The sequence below is a fragment of the Capricornis sumatraensis genome, chromosome 9 (assembly GCF_032405125.1).
Source record: "Capricornis sumatraensis isolate serow.1 chromosome 9, serow.2, whole genome shotgun sequence".
Taxonomy (NCBI): Eukaryota; Metazoa; Chordata; class Mammalia; order Artiodactyla; family Bovidae; genus Capricornis; species Capricornis sumatraensis.
Window position 1 is genome coordinate 51,091,904 of NC_091077.1, and position 23,904 is coordinate 51,115,807.

Here is a 23,904-nt window from a genome sequence, read left to right on the forward strand (position 1 = left end):
AGAGGACATAATTTTGGTCCAAAACAATTCCTTTGACCTTACTCAAAATATGTTACTTTTAAAATTTCTTCTTTATTGAATCATATATTTAAAAAGCATAATAAACTTCAATTCTTAAGTCTCTGACACTTACTAAACATTTTATTTCTAAAGGACCAAAAGAAAATGCAGTTATTTTAGCCAACAGAATTATATTCAAACCAACACACGTTTAACATGTGTGTGCCAGACATTATACTGAGGACTGAGGAAACAAAGATAAATATGTATATGGTCTTTGACAATCTATTTAGGGAGGGCAGACCATTTCAAACTCAGTCAAGTTCTGCCCGCTACCCTCATCCCACTACTCACGTACTCTACTAGCTACAGGAACAAAAGCTCTGGTATCATTCAGGAACGTGTTAGTAAATCTGCCAGGGAAGATGGAAAACTCTTCAGAGAAGATAAACTCTGTCTTAAAGGATGTGAGTTTCAGGAGGCAAAGTGGGATACTGCAGGCCAAGGACAGAAGGAGCAAAACCAAGAAAACACAAAGACACGGCATGTGTGAGGAAGCCCATGTGATGAGAGTAGGGTAACAATTTTGGGTACATGAGCTATTCCCCTTCTACCTTCAGCCCATGGCAGACCTCACTGATCAATTAAAGCATGTTTAAGCCCACAGGAGACTCAAACTCAACAGATAACTCAAAACCAATGAAAAGAAGTAAGTCCATGAAATGAAATTTATGTGCTATCCTCAGCCCGGGAATAGAAAGTGGTGGGATTTGAGGCTAGAAGGGTAAATTAAGGACAGATTATGAATGACCATGAATGCTAGGCTAACGAAGTTTAGATTTTATCCCATGGGCAACCAAGGATGAACAAAAGATTTTATGAAAAATAATGACATAATCATATCTTGCAGATGTGTGATGAAAGCATTTAAACCAACACAATAAGGGCAGAAAGAACAGTTCAGAAGCTATTGCTTCTTAGTCCAGGCAAGAGGGCCTAAATTTCAGCAATGGTAAAACTGCAGGTAATGTTTTAGATTTTATAATTCTTGGTTTTAAAACAACAGTTTGAGAAAAACTAGCATTCTAATTAGAATTCCCTAGCAATTTTCAAAAAGGAAAAGAAAAGACAAATTAAGGTAAAGACTAGAATTAAAGAAGTGAATCACAATGATACTCAAGATTACTCAAGACTATAAATTCAGAAATAGCTATTTCAGGCTTAGCATCAAGAAAGAGAACATCCTCATGACCAGACTAATACTCAGCAAGTCTTTTCCTCCTGAGTGCACTAACACTCTAGCCAAACAACAAACACAACTTACCTTACATGCCCCTACAAACTCCAGTTAGATGCACAAAGTACAAAAGACAAATTTAAAACCAAAGTTTAAAACCATGTAGATATTCCACATTATCTAAACACTTAAAGCTACTTATTTCTTTTAAGAAACATAATTCACATGAAATAAATCTTTTGGAAATACTACTGTTCTACCATTAACTAATTCATAGCCCAGCCTTTAAACTCTAAAATTCTTTGAGTGGAATACAACCAATAAGTAGCACTTTGGGCAATAAGCAAAAAAAGCAACTTGCCTACCATCTCTGCAGAATGTTTAGTAAATGAAATTATTCTATTAAAAATTAAAACTTCACCATAGATTGGGCTTCTCTGGTGGCTCACTGGTAGAATCCATCTGCCAGTGCAGAAGACACAGGTTCAATCCCTGGTCCCAGAAGATCCCATATGCCGTGGAGCAGCTAAGCCTGTGAGCCACAACTATTGGGCCTGTACTCTATAGAGCCCGGGAACCACAACTACGGAAGACTGTGCACCCTAGAGCCTGTGCTCTGCAACAAGAGAAGCCACCACAGCAAGAAGCCAGAGCGCTGCAACCAGAGTAGCCCCTGCTCCCCAAAACTAGAGCACACCAGAGTGTAGAAACAAAGACCCAGCAAAGCCAAAACAAATAAAGAAACAAAATTATTTTTTTAAAAAAATTCACTATAGATCAAAAGACCAAAGAGTTTTTCTTTTCAGGAGAGAGAAATTCTTTAACTGCAGCAAGCAAAGGCTAATGTAATGATGTGAAACCGAAGCACAACATGTTAACAAGCATGCTATAAAAGCTACCATTACTGTTTTAAGACCTAAGGATATTCATAACAAAGATAAAATTATCCTGCAGTGAATGCCAACAATGCACTTCATGCTACACAGACACATATTCAAGGGTTCTACTTTGTTTTCATCCCAATTCTTTTGCGCCCCAGTAACAAACTCTCAAATTGGAATTTTCTTCCTTTTAAAACAAGCTAAAATGAAAAAATAGACTCCATCAGTAAGTTTTTATTTACTTATCCATGCTGTTTATTCTCAGAAAGCAAATCAGATGAACAGTTTATCATAACCTATCTCTGTTTCAAACCAATATGGATTAACTAGTCATGAGCAGGGTCTATTTCTCATGATGTCATTCTAAAGCCATCAGTAAATGTTACACATGCTGTGCTTCCTTCAAATCAATCACAAAACAAATCATCCCAGACTGAGGTCAAATTCCTTTCCAACTAAAGGAGCTTCAAACTTAAGTAATGGTCCACTTACTAAGTAATATTCAAAGACCAAATTCCAGAAAAACCCTTCTCTTGTACCTCCTCCACTTAAAAAAAAATCAGTCTGCTTTTAGCTCAGTGTAATGGAATGTGACCTGCAGTTAAGGGCTTTTCCATTCCTATTTACTGCTTAGAGAACATGAAGCAGATGTATTCTCCCTCAGAACGGCAATATAGTTTAAAAAAAAAAAAAGTGAACTGCAGGTGGTTAATCATATAATAAGAATTAGAACAAACAAGGTAAGTTGACTTACTAGATTTCTCATGTTTGACAGAATGAGTATATTTAAATAGACAACTGAATATTTATTTTTGTTTTACAACCTGATCAGACGTCTAAGATTCATGACTTGTGTGACTACTAATAATTAGGTTGGGAAGAGGAGGTTAAAACTATAACTACTTAAAAAAATCTTCACACACAAAACTACTATAAACATCTTTTCACAACAAATCATATTTTTACCATTCAAGTTACACACATAAGTACCTAAGTATGGCGAGAAGAACGTGGAATAAATATTTTTTAAATGTACTTCAAAGTTTAAGATTAAACACATTTACCTAGAATTCAGTTTCTCATTTAAAAGAAAAAAGATATTTGACCTAGTGTTCTTTAAAGCTACTATGATACTTTAACCCAAGTTGTAAAGTGAACAAATTCTATGACTTAATTCAGATAAACTTCTTTCAGGATAACCCCCTTAAGGATATACTTTACTTACATTCTTCCTACACCTTCATACATGTTAGTCTCATCTACCAAAGTCATAATCTCTGTATCTGTAAGATGTGCATGCTTTTTCGTTCTGTTCAGCTGTTCAATCTGTACATCTGCAAGCTTCACCTTCTGCTGAGTGTCAATAACTTTGGCTTGAAGCTCTGTGAAGGCCTAAAAAGAAATAAGTCCTTGATTTATTAGGTGCAACATTTTACAGTAAATGTTTATATCAAATCTATTAAAATGAAGCCTGCTAAACAGACAAAGCCGTGAAATTTACCACAGCAAACATCTCGAAGCCAGTCTGCTAAAAACTTGAGCCCTGAACAATTCAGTGATTAGAAGCACTGACCCTCTGTGCAGTTGAAAATCCAAGTATAATTTATAGTTGACTCTCCATATAGCAGTTCCTCTGTATCCCTGGTTCTACATTTGTTGATTCAACCAACTACATATCATGTAGTACTCTAGTATTTACTATTTTAAAAATCTGTGTACAACTGGATCCCTGAAGTTTAAACCAATGCTGTTCAAGAGTCAACTGTACTGAACTTACCCGGTCCTCAGAAGATGCAACCTATCTGAAGAAGCTGAACAAAGGCACAGTAAATAATAACCATATCAAGTAGCAGGTACCCAAGGAGTAATAAAAGCTCTAAAGGCAACAATCACAAACCCAGAGACCCAAATCAAGAACCATTAATGTAACAACTCACCACATCTGTACTACTCAAGATTATTTAAAGCACTTTCCCACACTTGTTTGAAATATTAACATGTGAATATTAATATGAGAATACTGACATATAATAAATGTCTCATTTTCTCTTTTCAATAATCCTGAGTTAAGGATGGCAGATTCATCAGCACAGTTTACAAATTAACTAATGTTTTAAAGAGATATAAATGACTTTCACAGGGCTGAACAACTACTAGGTCAAAAACCAAGTACTTAATTAACTTCTTCTGACCGCTAGTTACTGAATCTTTCTACTCTACTATCCACAGTAATATTCAGAAAATGAATATTTTAAGAGAAAGACACACAAAAAAATTCAAAGCATTGATAAAAGAATTGCATCATGATCTTCATATGCATACGATAAGCCAAACTTGACCTCTGAGTACTCTTAAAAGGTTTTCGATACTTCTGAAGTGCCTAGAATGATTTTCACATGCTGTCAAATTCTGACTTAATAATAACATCTGTGGCTGCAATACATGGCAAAAAGCTACTAAACTTTTATTCTGACTTTGTTCTCACCTACTAGTAAGGTTTCAAAAGATTTATCTAGAGGGGAGAGGAGGTACCTAAAGTTTCCTATTAGTCTCCATCCCTTCCCCTCCCCCCAAAATTATAAACATTAAAAGACCTTTAAACAAGTTTCTTCTGTAATTTTATTGGTTGACAAAACTAGCCAATTTAAGTCTGTAATTATCTTCTTAGTTTGCATTCACTGTCCACAGGTTTCCCAGCAACAGATTGAAATAATACTGAGGGGTAAGTCCATTCACAGCTGTATTCTATTGTTAGCTCTCACTAAACCCTAACTTAAATTTGAACTTATAACAGAAAAAAAAAAAGGTAAACTTTTAAAACACTTTAAGACACAGTTTGGTAAGGAAGCTAGTATATTGTTAAAGCTGAGATAATACAGCACTAGAGAGCACCATAAGGAGTAAAGGTACAAGTTCCAAACAAAAAGCAATACACACACACAAATCCTCAGAGCAATAATACACTGCTTCATCTATTACGTGGAAGAGCTACTTCAACTGTCTTATTTCTCATGCAAAGATAGATTACAAGACAGTCTTAAAATTTGCTCTTCTAACCTCAAGTAGTGGTCAAAAGGTGGAAAGTGAGGCAGAGAATGCAATATTCTAGAACCAAGCTTGGGCTGACTCTTCTGTTAAACTGTTTCCTTTTCTAGAAAAGTATCGGTTTAAAGTAGATGAAGTCTAGGCTCCTTTCCAATCCCCATTCTCCTTCCCTTCGCAAAAAAAAAAAAAAAAAGGATATGCTTTTGAGTCGGTAGTGGTGTTAGAATCCTGACAACTCTTAGGTGGTGAAAACATTTGTGTAACAACACATTTCTAGGCAATCGTTTGAAGAGAGAAACTCAATTTCTTCTGATACCAATTTTATCTGGAAAACTTTTACTTGTTTCTTCTTTGACAAGTCTTTAAAAACGAGGGTGGGGAGGGGGCGGTTGTTGGCAAAGCCCTAAGATGAACACTGCTATGAGGATACCTGACTGAACTGTATGAAGCGACCTTACAAGGTATAGGATTAAAGAACTGACCTAAAAACAGACTGGACTTGGAGTTTTTCAAAGCAAATTAGGATACAGAATTACAGATGCTACAGCTCGGTCAAGCAGGCTAAGAGGCTCCAACTGGAAGCGCTCACTTCAGGCCTCACTATGGAACTGAAGGCACCAAGAGCAACGAAAGGTCTCTGGAGCTCGGAACAAGGGAACAAAACAGCTATAGGCCCGCCAAACTTAACCAGGCCCAGCCCAACCGGCTCTTACCCGGCAAGGAGCCGCTCGCCCTCGACTCCCGCCTAAGGAGGCCCGGTCCCACCTTTGCACTCTGAGAAACCACTCCCCATTTCCCTGGGGCCTCTTTCCTTCCGCAGCACTCGAGACTCACTCGGCATTGTTGTCCACAGTCCCCTTAGCTTCCAAAGAAAAGCTTCTGCCTGCTCAAGACCCTCTTTTACCTTCTTCAACTCCAGATCCACGGGGGCCGCCATCTTGCTTCACTACTGCGCCTGCGCAGTGGGAGAAGCCCGGAGAGAGCGTGGGGGAAGGGTGCGCCCTGAAGGTTTGATAGGGCCTCTTCCTTCTGCGCCTGCGCATGAGTGGGGCTGCTTGGTTTTCCTGCCTTCCCCGTCGTTATTAACTCCTGAAATAACCGGGATTCCGATTCAGAGTACGTCTTCCCCACGTGACCTATGGGCCTGCCGTGATTCTCCACATTCTTCCAAACACAGCACAATGCGCAGATTTCGTGTGTGTTTTTTTAATATAAATTTATTTATTTTAATTGGAGGCGAATTACTTTACAATATTGTATTGGTTTTGCTATACATCAACATGAATCCGCCACAGGTGTACACATGTTCCCATACTGAACCCCCGTGTCGCTAAATTAAGATGTATGTAGATCAGGCTAAAACCTTTAAAGTCATTCATGCCTTCAGCGAGTCCTGTGCTGTCAGGGAGGGATGAGAAAGAATCAGCCTGAGTTTCAGACATGGCAGCATGGAGAAGACCAGAAGGCTTCAGTTCAGTTCAATCGCTCAGTCGTGTCCAGAAGGCTTAGTTGAAGCGTTTTCCCAAAGAGCTTATTTATACTGAATGCTCTCAGAAGACCTTGTAGACACAGGAGTTCTCACGAGAGACCAAATTTCTTTTTAAAAGAAAAAAAAAATGCAGATTCTCTGATCCTCTTCCCAAACTTACTTAGAATCTTTGATATGGGGCACAGAAACATGTACTTTTGCAAACTCCTTTTATGATCTGGTCTAAGTGGACTGCAAACCACATTTTGAGAATCTGCTGTAAAATAGCTGGCATTTGAACCAGAAGGATAACTAGAAGGATGGACATGAAAGAAATGGATATTTTCCTTACTCTAAAAACCTGTCAGGCAGGGGAAAGGGCAGGGAGTTTGGAACTAAACAAATCTGTATTCAAGGTTTGGTCTACACGGAGCGTAGGTATGTCTGCTTCCATTTACTAGTTGTGTATCAATAGAGTTTGTCTCCTCATTTAATATGAGAATAACAGTATTGACCTAACAGAGTTATTCTGAGGAGTAAACAAGATCAGGATGGAAAGCTCCAAGCATAGCACAATGCACACAGTAGGCACACAATAAAAAGGTGTAATTAAGTTCATGTAGTTAGCATTGTTATATTTGTCTTTCAAGGTCCAGCAAGCAGATACATAATATGTATCCTTTATGTATTTTTTTATTTTTTACATCACACAGACCATAAATAATCTCTCCTTGGAATTTCAAGACTCCTTCTGTTCCTTTTTCAAGACACATGACACTTTCTGTCTCAAAAAAATTTTTTTATTAGACTTATTAGCTGTTCAAATGTCCATCATTGGACAAATGGATAAACAAAATGTGAGGACATTATGCTAAGTGAAATAAACCAGTCACAAAAAGACAAATACTGTATGATTCCATTGTACAAGGGACTTGTGGTGGTGGTGGTGGTGGTGGTGGTGGTTTAGTCACTAGATTGTGTCTGACTCTTGTAACCCCATGGACTATAGCTAACCAGTCATCTCTGTCCATGGGATTTCCCAGGCAAGAATACTGAAGTGGTTGCCATGTCCTTCTCCAATATGAGGGACTCAGAGTAGACAAAATCATAAAGACAGAAAGTAGAATGGTGTTGCCAGGGGCCAGGAGGAAGGGATAGGAAGGAAAAAATTTTTAATGTATTTATTTTTGGCCATATTGGGTCTTCATTGCTGCACTCTCTAGTTGTGGTGCATGGACTTCTCATTGTGGTGGCTTCTCTCGTTGTGGACCACAGACTCTAGGGTGCAAGGGAGTCAGCAGTTCAGCCACATAACTCAGTAGTTGTGGCTCCTGGGCTCTAGAGCACAGGCTTAATAGTGTGGTGCATGGGCTTAGTCTCTCCATGGGCATGTGGAATCTTCCCGGATCAGGGATCGAACCGGTGTCTCCTGCATTGGCAGGTGGATTCTTTACCACTGAGCTACCAGGTAAGCCCAGGAATTCTTGTTTAATAGGTGTAGAGTTTCAGTTTTATAAGATAAAAAGAGTTCTGGAGATGGATGGTAGTGATAGTAACACAATAATGTCAATGTATTTAATACCACTGAACTGTACACTTAAAAATGATTATAATAGTAAATGTTATGTATATTTTATCACATTTTAAAAAATGAAAAAATATATTTGTTCTTTTTTCAAATCTACATGTTCTTTTCTTTTCCATAATGATATGCAGTGATATGTTCTTACCTAATGGTGAAAATAATTAAAACATAATTAACATAACTATTTTTTAATTTATTTCTGTCTTATCAGTTGAAATCTTTGGGGTATGAATTCTTCCACTGTTGGGCATCTGCTGGTCTTTCTTATGAGAGCTGATTTTCTCATTTGACTCATAAATTTTTTATTAGAACCTATCTTCAGTGTCCAGCATGTCCATGGACTTTAGAAACATCTCACATTTACTTTTTTTTTGCTGCACCTTGTGGCTTTTGGGATTTTAGTTCCCTAGCCAGGGACTGAACCCAGACCCTTGGCATGAAAATACCAAGTCCTAACCACTGGACTGGCAGGGAATTCCTCCACATTCACTTCTACCAGAGCCCTGAGAGAGTCATAGGTTCCAGACCAATTTTTATGCTAATTCTTGACACTACATGAATGAAGCAAACTTAGGGGAAAAGAAACTTTGCCCAGAGCATAAAGTTGGCAGAATGTGATTACATTTATGTATGGGCAGCCACTATATTATCACCCTTTTATTTTGGACTTCAAAATAAATGTTATTGCCTTTCCCTCTTTAGAGTTTCTAAAATGACAGGAAGACACTGTCTATGAAAGCCCGAAAAAGTTTTCAGTTCTTGGACACTTGTCTAGAGAATAACCATGCTGAGCTTGCTTCTATTATTTTCATTAAAAAAAAAAAAACAGATTTCACACTGAAAACTTCACTAGTACAGGGATATACTCCTGAGGTGCAAACAGACCACAGTTGTGGAACTTAAAAAGTGATCCCCTATTACCGTTCAGCTCTGCCAACCCATGCACAATACCCTAATTTATTCATTCAACAAATATTTATTGAATATCTATTAGGTCTTTGGGGTATAATAATAACAAGAGACAAATCCCCTGTCCCCATGGAACACACATTCCAGTGGGAAAAGAGAAACAATAAACATGCCAACAAATAATTTAATAAACTAATAAGTGTTATTAAGAAGAAAACAGCAATGTGGTTAGAAGCTGCTGGGTGGACACCACTTAGGTGTGGGAAGCTCTCTGAAAGGCCATAACATTTGAAATCAGACCTGGAAAATGAGAATTAGATAGCTGTGCAAAGAGCTGGGGAAACAGCCTTCCAGACAGAAGAAACAGCAAGAAGTTTAGGATGGGAGCAGTCTTGGCATATTTGAAGAACAAAAGGAAGATGCCAGCATGGCTGGATGCGGAGAATAGTAGAAGGCAGTGACATCAGAGAGTTGCACTGGAGGCCGGACCATGAAAGACCTTTAAGCTATAGTCAGGGGATCAGAATGTTATTCTGAGTGTGTTTATAAGCCAATGAATAATTTCAAGCAGAGGACTGATATGATCTGAAGAGATTGATATGATTCTATTTTAAGGAGACCATTGTGGGTTCAAGGTGGAGAATGGATTGGAAGGAGCAAGGTTGGAAGCAAAGAGACCAGTCAGGAGACTATTGCAGTGGTACACGAGACAGACGCTAATGATTTGAGGATGATGACGATGGAGACAGAGAGAAGTAGATGGATTCGGGTAGAGGTTACTAAACTTAATGAAAGAATGGATTGGGGGCAGAGAGGGTGGCAATGAAACAAAGAGAGGAATCAAAGATGATCTGTAATCTCAAAATAAATATGCTGAGTGAGAAAAACCAGATGAGAAAGAGTAACATGCTGAATGATTGATTCCATGTCTAAAGTTCTAGAATATGCAAACAAATCTAAAGTGACAGAAAGAAGATCAGTAGTTACCAGATAGATTGGGGGTAGTGAAACCTAAGGAAGAGGCAGAAGGAAGTGATTACAAAGGAGCATTAGATAATTTTTGTGGTGATGGATATACTTATTATCTTAATTCTGAAGATGGTTTCCTAGGTGGAAACTTATCAAAGTGTACACTTAAATATATTCAGTTTATCATATGTCAATTATATCTCAATCAAGTTGTTTTAAAAGAAAAGCAAAGACTCCAAGGTTTTTGACCTAAGCAAACTATTAATAGTTGAATGATAATGTCTTTTACAGAGAAGAGAAAGTTAATTCTTATGATACAGTCTATAAGCATCTCAAAGCAGCTCTATAGGAATAGTAAAAATAATCTTTCTCCCTATGAACAGACTATATTAGTTAGAGATACGTTCAGCTGCTATAATAGAGATCCAAAACAACAATGGCTAAAACAAGATAGAAGTCTATTTCTCTCCATCTCAATCATCCAGGCAAAAGCAATGTAGGGTAAGTATGTGAGTTCTACAACGCCACAGTTCCCAGGCCCCTTCTATCTTATCCCTGTGATCCAAGATGACTCATCACCACCATGTTCATAAACTAGCTACAAGGAAGGGGAAAGGACCCAGGGGTGGGGGGGGTGGGGGAGGGGGACACTCACTCTGTCCCTTTAAAGGCATATCCCAGAAATAAAAATGTGCTCTGTTCATATCACATTAGCCCAGACAGAATCACATGACCATTCCTGGAGACCAAAAAAACTAGGAAATGTAGTTATTATTGCAGGCAATTATATGACCAGCTAAACACTAGGAATTATATTATTATGAAAGAGAAATCAAAGAGAGATTTGGGTTAAAATTAGCAGTTTCTGACATCAGAGCTTTTCAGCTTACAAAGCCATTTCTTATTTATCAAGTTATTTGATCTTAACAACTTTGTAAGATGGATAGACTCTGAAGGGTTCACTCCATCTGAAAGTTTAGCAGAGTAGTTAAGAGTATAGACTTTGAAATCTGACCTTCTAGTTTCAAATTCTGTCTCTACTATTTACCAGCTGCAAGATTCAAGGAAAAGGACTTAACTTCTGTCCCCTTCTCTTCAACTATAAAACAGAGATAGTAATAGTATCCATCCCATAGGTTGTTATAAGGATTAAGTGAGATAATGCATGCAAAGTTCTTGATATACTCTTACACCTAATCTACACTAGCTACTGTTATGTGTCAAGTATTACAAACCTACAGATAAATAAAAGAGCAGTTCACAGTACAGCAGGGGTCACAGATAAACAGAAAGTTATGAAAGAATCTGAAAATTTAGCTGTAGAGAATGTAACACCAGGAGTTGGAAGAACAGAGAAGAGGGACTCCTAATCCAGGAATCTTGCAGGAAAATTAAGAGTTTGCAGCAAAGAAAGGAGAAACGATATTCCTAGAAGAGACTAAGACACCAAGGCAAGAGCCTAGCGTCTTTGGGGGAATACAAATTGTTTGGTATGGGTGAAGCACAGAGCATGCTAAACACTGAGAGAGAAAGGGACAGAGAGGTGAGGGCCAACAGTGGAGGGCCTTCCAAGTCAAGCTCATTGAGTGTAATGGTCATTGAATGCAATGGAGTGTTGTAAGCAAGGGAGTGACTGGTCACATTTATTTACACTCCAGAAAATTGTGATGGCTGCTTTAGCAGGAGTGATTCCTAGAAGGCAAAAGATGAGAAACCAGATCAGAACAGAGCAGCCATCCAGATAGCAAGGGCACAAAACTAAGGCAGTGGGAGAGAGGAGAGCCCTAGGGTTCCTCTGCTTTTCAAAATTCCTGTTTTGAGCAAGTTCTCTCTTAACGCTGCCTTATCTCAGCTGCTTTTGCATCACTTAATTTACTACAGAAACATCTTCTTTGATAATATTTCTATATTCTGGTGATCATCATGATTTACCCAAGACTATGGAGATCCAACCAATCCATTCTGAAGATCAGCCCTGGGATTTCTTTGGAAGGAATGATGCTAAAGCTGAAACTCCAGTACTTTGGCCACCTCATGCAAAGAATTGACTCATTGGAAAAGACTCTGATGCTGGGAGGGATTGGGCGCAGGAGGAGAAAGGGATGACAGAGGATGAGATGGCTGGATGACATCACGGACTCAATGGATGTGAGTCTGAGTGAACTCCGGGAGTTGGTGATGGACAGGGAGGCCTGGCATGCTGCGATCCATGGGGTCGCAAAGAGTCGGACACGACTGAGTGACTGAACTGAACTGATACCAGTTTTTGTGCTGAAAGCCCTGTGATCTGAGAAACCCCTTAATCCTGGGCAGGCCAGGACACCCATTCAGCTTACAGAGAGGCTGTGTACTGGATAAAAGAAAAATTCTGGACCCAGATTGCCTGGATTCAAATCCTAGCCCAATCATGAATCAAGTGTAGGACCTTGAGAAAGTTACTTTACCTCTCTGTAGCTCAATTTCCCCACATGAAAACTGGAGATGATGCAATGTAGTAACTACAGGGTTATTGTGAAGATTAACTGAGTGAATAATATAGAGCTGGCCTTTTGTATCTGTCGATGCAATTTCAAAATAAGGGCTGACTCTAAAGGACTCAGACATCCTGAGATTTTGATATCAGAAGAATCAATCCCTGGTAAATACTGAGGGACAACTATACGATTTAAAATTTAGACTGATACCCAGAAAATTGTATTTGCCATGACCATTCTGAAATTATAGCTGTTATAAACCTACCTGGGCTTCCCAGCTGGCACTAGTGGTAAAGAAACTGCCTGCCAATGCAGGAAACATAGGAGTCACAGGTTTGATCACTGGGTTGAGAAGATCCTATGGAGGAGGAAATGGCAACCCACTGCAGTATTCTTGCCTGGAAAATTCCATGGACAGAGGAGTCTGATGGGCTACAGTCCATCAGGTCGCAAAGAATCAGACACAACTGAGTGACTGAACACACATAAACCTACTGCCTTCTGGTTGATTTCACTTCTGTCCCACACATCCTCTTGCTCTGTCATTATTTCTTGGATGTCTCCAGATCTTTCACTTCAAGCTCCCAGTCACCTCACCCAAGGATGGTGAGAAAAAGTAGTTCTGTGATCCTGGGGACTCTTGTTATCTGTGGGTAGCCTCTGGGAGCATTAAATTGAATTTAATAGTGTTGAAGGCCTTTAAGATTCTCTTCCAAGTGGGCTACTTCCGGATATCCTCAGGAATAGGGAATTTGCACGTTTCCTCTGAAAATGAATTATGCACGGGTCTGCCTAGGAGTAGGGTAGGATCAGGTGGGGCATTTGTACAGCTTATATGGTTCTTATATGTGAGGGCTTTAGGGACAAGAATACGGAGTGGTCCTTCCCAAGTGACACATTTGCAAAGAAACTGAAGTAGCTCTTCTGGCTGACAAAGTAAGATTTGGGGCTGGGACATTCCTAGGAGGGAACCTTAGCTGTGCCTAGCAAATGAAACAGTCATTGTGAACTGCAAAGAGAGGAAGTGAGTTGTCCTAAGGAGGAACAGTCAGCAGCTTTTCCCAGGCACCTGGCCACATTTGATTCAAACTGTTTACGAAAAGTCCAAAGAAAGTGGGTACTTTCAATCAATCTGATGATTTAACCTTGCCTTAGAGATGAAACTGGGTAACAGAGCATAACAAAGACTGGGATATTTATCCCATTGCTCACCAGAGAAAGTGAGGGTGTGGGGCCTGGCAGAGATGAGAGCCAAGAATAGGAGACTCAAGAATAGGGAAGCAATAAAATCAGAAAATCAAAAGCTTAGTGGAGAATCCATGTCTCTATCGCCCAGCTCACCCTAAATGGAAAATATTCATTGTCCTGTAAAACAGGAAGAAGAATACAATGGAGTTGGGTTGAGATCTGGACAAAACTCCACATGCAATTTTTAAATAGGCTCCAAAAAAGCATCAACATGGAAGAATGTTTTTCTGTCCTCAGAGCTGTTCCTAGGACATGGTGACTAAAGCTTTTCCCCAGAGCACTCACATAGAGCAGCTCCAAATTTTTTAAACAAAGGTTTCTAAATTGTAATAAGCTTTAAAACTTACTATTTTTCCTTTCAGAAATTAGAACATGAGTAAGTGTAACACCTAATAAGCAGAAAACTTAGCTGAAACAAGAAGCCACACATTGCCCACCTTGTTATTAACTCTCATCTGTAGTCACAAGCAACTCCAGGCTTCCATTTGACCACTTTAGCCTCCAAGCAGAGAGAGACCTCTTTCCTTTATGTTTCCAGAAAGAGTGCCAGAATTGGATTTTCCAGGCCTAGGTTGTATCATATGCCCATCTTTGAAACAACCACAATAGCTAGTGGCATGGCTCTTGATCGGCCAGGAACAGGTCATACAGCCATTTCTGGAAGGTTAGGGGTACAGCCCCACCCAAAAAGCACATGGACTGAGAATGAGGGGAAAGTGTCTTCTTTACCAAAGGATAAAGTGTAACTATCAAAGAAAGAGGTGATGGATGTCACAAATAGGAAAAAAAATGTGTCCACTACACCTTAGTGTCCAAAATTTCAATTTTCTCACTCCTCTCTCCTAATGACTAGGTCAATTCCATTTCAATCAATACATGAACTTCATGATAGTGAACCTCTATTCTGCCTGAGATGGCAGAGGTCAGGGACTTCAAGGAAACAGTCTTGTTTTGCAATGGAGTCCTTGGATCATTGGATATGGAGGGTCCCACCCAAGGGCACTGAATTTAAGTTTTAGTATAGTTTGGCTTTTCTAGCTCAGGGACACTAAGGACTATCTCTTTGTTTCATTAACAACAAATTGTAGCAGGCATTGTTGAGGGGATGTGGAAGTTACCACTTCCTTTTGTCCCCTCAGCTAAGGTCAAATGCTAAGGTCAGCTTGGGCTTGGGAAGATGGCAAAGGGTAGCTGGCTGTGGGTGAGTGACCTCATAAGTCTTGGTCTTTCTAACCACAGGGATTAGAAGAACACATAAGAAGTCCCTAGCAGAAATACTTATCCTGAAACATCAGCTTCTGAGGACAGAAAGCCACATAGAATCAGGGGGCAAACTGCAACGGATCCTAATTAGTCCATCCGTTTGTCACATTCCCTCTCATTTTATAGTTGAAAATATAGAAAAGACACAGAAATATATAGGACAGTATAATATATAAATATAGAAAATGAACCTCACAAAAGAGAAGTAGTTTGTCTGGTATCCAAGCTGAGACTAGAGCCCAGGAGTCTTCGATTTCCTTCCAGATTCCTTCCACGCCACCCTATGGCCTCTTTTGAGTGGATCCTGGCAAAACTATGCTGAATCTCAAACAGAATTTAGAATCAAAAGGTTCCATTTGTCTTGGGAATATGGGACTCCTTTTTGTACCCACTTACCCTTGACTAGACTTGAACATGCAGATCTTGGAAAAGGGCCTCAGTCCCAGGGCACAAAGAGAAGTTGAGATAGAATAAGCTCTAGGCTTCTGCTTGCTAGAAGAAACATGAACCTGATGTTATTTCAGATTTGGACTACACGTGAATTCTGGGTACACCATAAGCACGACTGTGCTTCATGACTTGTGGGATCTTAGTTCCCCAACTAGTGATCACATCCGGGCCCTTGACAGTGAAAGCACAGTCCTGACCACTGGACCATCAAGGAGTTCCCCAGGAAATCTTCAAAAGCACGATATCTGGGCCCCTCCTTCTGGGGAGATAGATTCAGTGGATCTGTGTGCTGGAGCCCAGAGAACCTGCATGTTACCAGGAACTTACGAGGAAGGAAATATTAATGAAATGCTTTTCTGAAAGAGAGAAAGAAAAATTAGCTCAGAACTTTAAAGCCATTCTGATATAAATGCTTCAGGTGCTTAGACAAAGAGAAAATGAGAATTCCTGGAAAGGGAAGGAAGTTGAAACCCAAGAAGCCGTAGAGAGAACAGTGGAATTAAGCAGGTGCCGAGTTTCTGTCGTACTGCACTGTGACCACAGCTCATACCCAGCAGATCAGCTCCTAGCCCAGACTTTGTTTCCCTGACTCTACCCACCAGTGACTGTGTGATTCTGTGAATTCCCAGTCCTCAGGGCAGTAAAGCATTAGTGCAAATCAATCCCTTCTTGTTATTTTTATAGTTTCTGAACAAAAACTACTCACACGTTGGCTTTGTGCATCTGCTAACCCTGTTAGATTCTAACTCTCAACCCAGCCCCTACACCCCTCTCCCTCGGCAACTGCAAGTCTGTTCTCAGTTCTCAGGCTGTGCTGACTCCAAAAAATGTAAAGTAGATGCCTCTGTTACCTTCTCAAAGAATCCTATACTTCTTTTTCATGGCACTTATCACAGTTTTTAACATATTTATTTGCATGATTTTCAAAAAATATTTATTTATTTGCTGCACTGGCTCTTCACTACCGAATATGGAGTCTTAGTTGCGGCACGTAAGATCTAGTTCCCCTACCAGGAATCAAACCTGTATCCTCTGCATTGCGAATGTGGAGTCTTAGCCACTGGACCGCCAGGTAAGTCCCAAATCACTAAAAAAAAAAAAGGTAACTCATGCAATAACCACATATTAAATAAAAACTGTATAAATTATATATAGCAGGAAAAGAAAATTAGCTTCATGCTCGTGACCCCCTGATTCTCAGCTCTTCTTCCCACAGCCAAATCCCATTATATTCTATAAAAATTCTATATAGTTTTGTGGGTCCATGTAATTATTTGTTAAATGGCTATCTCCTATATTAGACTGAGAGTATGTACTGTGTGTATTTGTTCACTGCCTTATCCCTAGTGTTTGGCACATACTTAAAAATTCATCGATGTTTGCGGGGTAAAAGAAAGGATCTCAAAAAAAGAGAGAGACTGGGTCAGTATCAGAACTGCCAGCTTTTGCACATCTTCCCTGCCCCCTCAGCTCGGAGCACACGGTAAACTTGACCAAAGTTCCTGTGCTCTCCCAGCTCTCCATCAACACCTTCTTGAGAGTAGCTGCTTACATGATGCTGAAACTATAGTTCCCTCATCTGTCTGTCTCTCAGTTGTCAGTGAGCTCCTTCAGGGCTGGGACCATGTTTAACTCTAGAAATGCCATGTTAAGCATCTCAGACATTATTGAACACTTTCTGAGTGGCTGCTTAAAGTAACCTGACTCACTGGACTGTTGGCTCCTTTGCAATTCTGTTCTCAGCCTGTTGGAGCAGCTCAGAGTTATTATTTTTCTGAGAAAGACTAGCATTTACTTCAACATTTCTAGTTTAGAGAGATGCACTTTACCTGAGCCTTCCTGCTTTGGGACTCAGTTTCCTCATCTATAAAATGGGGATGGTCGTGCCAACCTTCCAGGGTTGTTGTGATAATTAAATGAGGTCTTATGTAAAAGCACTGAGCACATCAAGGCGATTGTTCAATTCTCAACATCCTTTCAGCAAGAAGAAGAATCTAGGCGTCTGTTTTGCTGAAAAGAAGAGAAGCTCTCTCTGTGTAGGAAGGAGGGCAAGCAGACAGGAGCTTTCATTCCGACACATGTTCAAACACTATTGAGACAGTGATGTGCAAATCACTAGTGAAGTGAAAACTGCCCACTTTGGACATTGACTTGAAATATAATGGTTGCATGTCAAAGATGCTACTGAGTGATGCACCCTCAGGACAGAATACAGAGACTTAAGAGGTTCCTCAAGGCTATATGTGGGGCTTCCTAGGTGATTCAGTGGTAAAGAATCTGCCTGCCAATGCAGGAGACAGAAGAGATGCGGATTTGATCCTGGGTCGGGAAGATCCCCTGGACTAGGAAAAGGCAACCCACTCCAGTATTCTTGCCTGGGAAATTTCCATGGACAGAGAGAGGAGCCTGGCACGCTGCAGTCCACGGGGTTGCAAAGAGTTGGACACGACTGAGCACACACGCAAGGCCAAAGGCAGTCTGGTCCCGCCTGCCCACTGCCTCATCTTGTAGCACTTCCTCCATCCTCCCCTCTAGGGTCCAGACACACTGAACTTCCTTCGTTCTTCCACACACCCTTTTGATGCCAGGCTTTTGCACATTCTTCCATCTGCTGATCACCCACGTATTTTAAGCTTAAAAATTTCTTTTCCAGGAAGAGCTCTCTTGACCTCCTGAACCAGAACAGGTCACTGTTGTGGGCTACCCCATAGAAACCTGTCCTTCTCCTTTCCTAGCGCTCATTACATATGTAAATTCCCAAAGGGCCTTATTCAACCATCTGTGTATTCGACAATCATTTCTAGAATTCCTACTATGTGCTAAGTCTTGTTTGGGAGCCTGAGGATACAGCGGGAGGCAAAATAAGCCATAGACCCTACTCATGACACTAACATTCTAGTGAGAGAGGTGGACAATAAGCAAATAAGCCTGCTCTTTTCATTGCTGCATTTGCAGAACTGGACATTGTATACCCCCATACAGTAGATACTCAATAAATGCTTGTTGAGGTGAAGGAACGTAAGGAAGGGTGAGTGGCAGCCAGCCTCAGGGAAGAGGCAAGGGTGGTCAGTGTCAGAATCAACGTGCCTCACTACTGCAGGATCACTTCACCCTGAAGATCTGTTGAACTTACAGGAGGGATCAAAATGGGTTGGAGTCTACCCTCTCCTGTTGGTCTCCAAGAACATGAGCCTGGGGAGGGGAAGAAGTGGCTTACCTTCACTTCTGTCTGGCCTGGGCCTGTGTAGGCATATAAAAAATAGGGATAAATGAATAGGCACAAGCCCCAGGCTTGCCAGATGATCTTATCCTCTCCTGTGCCTTCCTGTGCCAGGCACTGGCTAGCTGGTTGCCAAACCCATTTCCTCTTTCTCATAGACACCCACCTAGACTATGCTTTCCCACTTCTCTTATAGCTAGATGTGACCACATGATGAGCTTTTGTCACTGGGATGCGGACAGAAGTGATAGAAACTCCCATGCACAATCCTTCATGCTCTTGCTACATCACAGTGACCTCAGAAGTCGAGTCATGTATTAAAGATGGCAAAGATCCAAGATGAAAGGACTTAGGTCCCTGAACTAATATTTGGAGAAGAGCCTCCCATTTATTAAGAACACCCTATTTTTTTTCCTTTTTTTTTTTTTTGGCTGTGCTGCATTGCATTCAGAATCTTAGTTCTCCAGCCACAGATCAAACCTGTGCCCCTTGCAGTGGAAGTATGGTGTCTTAACCACTGGACCACCAGGGAAGCCCTAATAATACACATTTTAGACTTGATCTGAGAAATAAACCACTGTGGTGGACCACTGAGCTGGGCATTTACCTGTTAAGAGCTGCTAGCATTATCTTAATCATATAGTTCCTTACTCTGTCCAGGATGATGATACCTCTCCAGCCCAGAGCCTCTCCTGGGCTCCAAACTCAGCTCTACAACTAAGCACCAGACATCCTACTGATAGGGTACGATGTCAAATGTGGTCAAAACTGGGCTTGCTCTCTTTATCCCCAACCAGCTTCTCCTTCTCTAGTATGGCCCATCTCAGTGGATGGCACCACAGTCCATCTAGGCATATAAGCCTAAAACTCAGAGTCTTCCTTGACTCTTTTCCCTTTCTCTCATCCTCCACATACCTCATAAACATCTCTTGCATTCATGTACTTCTCTTCTTCTTCACTGCTACCACCATCAGATACTGCTATCTGGTTACTACACTAGCCATCACTAACCAGTCTCACTACTCTACCATTGCTACCCTTCTAGCTCGCTCTCCATACTATAGCCTGAGTCATCTACTCAAAAACAGATCCAGTCACAGCATCCCCTACCCACACTTACTATTTTTTAATTAATCAAATTTTAATTGACATATAGTTGATTTACATTGTTTCAGGTATATAGTAAAGTGGTTATATAAAACCTTTTTCAGAATCTTTTCCATTATAGGTGGTTATAAGATATTGAATACAGTTCCCTGAGCTACACAACAGATCCCTGTTGTTTTTCTATTTATATTTTATTTATAGTAGTATGTATCTGTTAATCCCAAACTTCTGATTCATCCCTCCCCCACCCCTATTCCACTTTGGTAACCATAAGTTTCTATATCTTCTTTGTCCATTCACCTGTTGATGGACATTTAGGTGGTTTCCATGTCTTGGCAACTGTGAAGAGTGCTGCTCTGAACATTGGAGTACCACACTTACTTTATACCCTAGGCTGGCTCCCCATCACCCTGCAGATCCAGGATAAACTCCTTGGCAGTGTCTTGAAGGCCCTGCATGATCTGAGCCAGCTTCCCTCTACCTCCTCGTCCCTCTGCTGACCCCAGCCCAGCTGTCTACCCTCCTGTCACAGCAAACTCAGTTCCTCATTCACATCATCCTCCCTTCCCCCACTGACTGTTCTTCAGCTTAGAATAAGCTTAACCCCTTTCTTCCCCTGGGCCACATCTGCACATCTTTTAGGACTCAGCTTGAATTTCACTTCCTCAAGAGGTGGCCTCCTTGACCCCTGGAGCAGGCTCACCCACCTGGCACTGCCTACTGCCCATCACAAGTCTCTTGACACTTGATTGGTGTGACTTGTTAAGTTGTCTATCTTTCCTGTTAGAGTGCAAATTCCGAGAGGGCAGAGCCTGAGTCCTGTTCACTCTTGTTTTCTTAGCTTCTAGAACAAAATAGGAATCACTGTATGACGGTAAATGAACACATGCTCTCAGTAAACTAGATCAGTAACTATTAACTAAAAGTTGCAATATGGCCTCACTCAGCAGCCTCTTAGGAATATCAGTGCTCTTTCATGATAGCAGTTAATTCTCAGAGTTTCTCTGTGATCTGAGTCAGCGGTGATGTGCTCTGATTTCTTAATGAGGAAACAGAGCTCCAAGGGAACAGGTGATCTGCCCCAGGGAAGCAGAGAGGTGAGGCAGTCACAGGGATCCAACTATGACCATACCACCTCCACCTCCCCGCACCCCACTTTTCTTGTTTCTGAGCACCAGGCGGAAATGTAATGTCATGACACACTGGGGGATTTCTTCTTCCACTGCATTTTTCTGATGTGACTCCAGCCTGGGGGGTTGGGGGAGCACAGGCCACAGCGGGAGGGAGGCGGTGGCGGGGAGGTTCGCTGCCACCACATTCCTCAGCGGCCTCCGTTTGCATAGCTCTGAGAGAGAAGAAAGAAGTTAGCAAGCTTTGGCAGACGCACTGGGCATTCAGCTCCTGTTCTGGCAGCTGCGGAGCCTGGGCCCAAACACATACTCTGCCAAGGCCAGGGAGGCCAGCCCTCTCCCGGCTCAGGCTGCCAGAATGAGGTAGAGGAGGTCAGGGCCTCTGCCTAAGATGGGGGATCACAGAAAGAGTCCCCTTCTTTCTGCCTGGTCTGGCAGCCAGTTGGCCAGGAGCCAGTAAGTGTGCATGCATGGGGTGGGGAAGTAATGTCAGGGCTTCAAGGCAAATCCTTCCAGGTTAGAGGGCTGGTGTGGACACTGGAGAGCCTGGGGGGCTATCTCTGCCCTTGCAACACCCTGGAGATATTGGAGGGGAAGCCTCTGGACAGATGTCCCCACCCAGTTGCTGGGGCCACTGCCACCACATTCCAGAGAGGACCACAAGTCACAGACCGTAGCTTGAGAAAGAACACGCCTTGCTCACCATGGAAACCAGGCTTCCTAGGAAAAGGTCACATAGTTGATGTGGCTGTCATCCAGACACCTTAAAAGAAGTCCTGTTCCTGCTTTTTCTAAGGATGCCTGCCCATAGAGAAGGCCTGAGATAATGGGGATAGCCGCTGACCTGTTGCACCCGGCTCAAGGAAGGCCCCTGTCAGAGCTTCCACCTCTCAGGAAAACCCAGTGCTTATGCACATCCATAGCCTGACTCTGACTTGTACCTGCACAGCCATGAGTCTGGCAAGAAGACTGCCAACAAGATCCACAGTGGTAAAAACCAGCAGAGGGCTAGAAGTCAGAGCTTGTCAATAGCTATCCTGGATTGAGTACATACTTCACACTGGGTATTATGATAAACGCTTTACATGCATCATAATCCTCACAAAAATCTTAATAGGAAAAGTGAAGCTTTATACAACTAGAGATTATCATACCAAGTGAAATAAGTCAGAAAGAGAAAGATAACATATGATATCACTCATAACTGGAATCTAAAATAACACAGATGAACCTATCTATGAAACAGAAACAGAATCACAGACGTAGAGAACAGACTGGCAGTTCCCAAGGGGGAGCGGGTTGGGGGAGGGATGGAGTGGAGATTGGGGTTAACAAAGCTAAGCTTTTATATAGAACAGATAAACAAGATCCTACTGGTTAGCACAGAGAACTATATTCAATATCCTATGATGAACCATAACAGAAAAGAATTTTTAAAAAGTAAAGCTTCGAGAGGTCAAATAACTTGTCTACGATTATTATACAACCAGAAATTGGCCTGGTCAGGATTTGAGGACTTCCCAGATGGCTCAGCGGTAAAGAATCCACCTGCAATGCAGGAGCCACAGGAGCTGTGGTTTCAATCCCTGGGTTGGGAAGATCCCCTGAAGGAGGAAATGGCAACCCACTCCAGTGTTCTTGCCTGGAAAATCCCATGGACCCAGCTTTGTCTAATGCAGAGCCTAAACTCTTAACTTGTACCCTATTTTCACTCATTTCTATTCATGCATTCATTCATTTACTCAATTGTCCATTCATGTATGCATCAAACATTTAGTGAAAGCCTCCGATGAGCTAGGAACTGTGTCAGGTACAGGCAGAGAGAACTGCAAAAGAACACTCTCCATGACCTCCATGAGCTCACAGTGGGAAAAACAGATGGGCAATGACCATACACAGTGCAATGGGAGCCACGGGAGAGGAAAACCAAAGCTGCTATGAGAAGAGGACCAATTTTCCTTGCATTGTCCAGGCCCAGGTGATGTGAAAGCACAAAGGAGGAGTGACAAACACAACTGGGACCGGTAGACTTTCTCCAGGTGTCCAAACTAGTAAAGGATATTTGTACCTGCAGGGTGGAACTTGCATCAGGCTTCTCTCACCTTAAATCTTGGGGTGTGGAGTTACATCCACTGGGCAGACATGCAGATGGACCTGATCAGGCCCTCCTTACCAAGCACAGGGCTTCCCAGGGCCACTGATCCACTCAGTACCACCGAAGAAATAGAAATCAAGCCTTCCTAGAGAGTCTTGGGGAAGAGTGTGGTATACATAACCAGGCTTAACCCAGACACTAATGGCATAAGGAAGAACAAGCTGGTAGCTTCTTCCTTTTTTCACACTCTCAGTGAAGCATGCCTGCTATTGAAATCTGGAGGACAACAAAAATAAAACCAGTCTCTCATCATAGGGAAACCAACCCAATGACTTCTAGGTTACAAGGAAATAAGGGTTGGGGAAAAGGGTGACTTAATTCCTCCCGTCTGTCTGGTTGCTGCACCCACATCATACATCTTTGGGGAAGCCTCCCACACAGGCTATGAGCCACTAACTACAGCACTCCAGCCCTGAAAGGAGCCCTTTTCCTTAGATGCCCTGTTGTTTAGTAATGGCCAAGATGCTGGGAGGAAAGAAAGAAGGGAGGGGGGATGTTCTCTGAAGAGCAAGAACGCTGGCTTCCTTTACAGCTGTGTGGGTGGCAGTGAGCTAAGAGGTCCCATTTTCTTCTCCATCAGTCAAGGGGGCAATCAAGAAAAAATGTGCAATTTTAAAAATTCAAAAAGAAAATCCAAACCACAACAACCTCCAAATTACATTAACATGGTGGTGGCCTGACACTCCAGAAACCAACCATCAAAGGGGCAATTCTAACTTCCCTCTCCTGCTCTCAGACAAGTTTAGCCTTTTCCTTTTTTCCA

The 23,904-nt window shown here is 41.5% G+C and overlaps 1 protein-coding gene across 2 annotated transcripts in view; it reads right to left on the bottom strand.

The window, feature by feature from the left end:
- PFDN1 (prefoldin subunit 1) overlaps positions 1-6,130 on the bottom strand; it is a 71,855-nt gene extending 65,725 nt beyond the window's left edge. For both annotated transcript variants that reach the window (XM_068980823.1, XM_068980822.1), the window contains exons 1-2: positions 6,068-6,130; positions 3,344-3,510 (exon numbers count right to left, since the gene is read on the bottom strand). In XM_068980823.1, the coding sequence (XP_068836924.1) occupies positions 3,344-3,510; positions 6,068-6,100 (200 nt within the window). In that variant the 5' untranslated portion in view covers positions 6,101-6,130. The remainder of the gene's footprint in view (positions 1-3,343; positions 3,511-6,067) is intronic.
- Between the last annotated feature and the right edge of the window lie 17,774 nt (positions 6,131-23,904).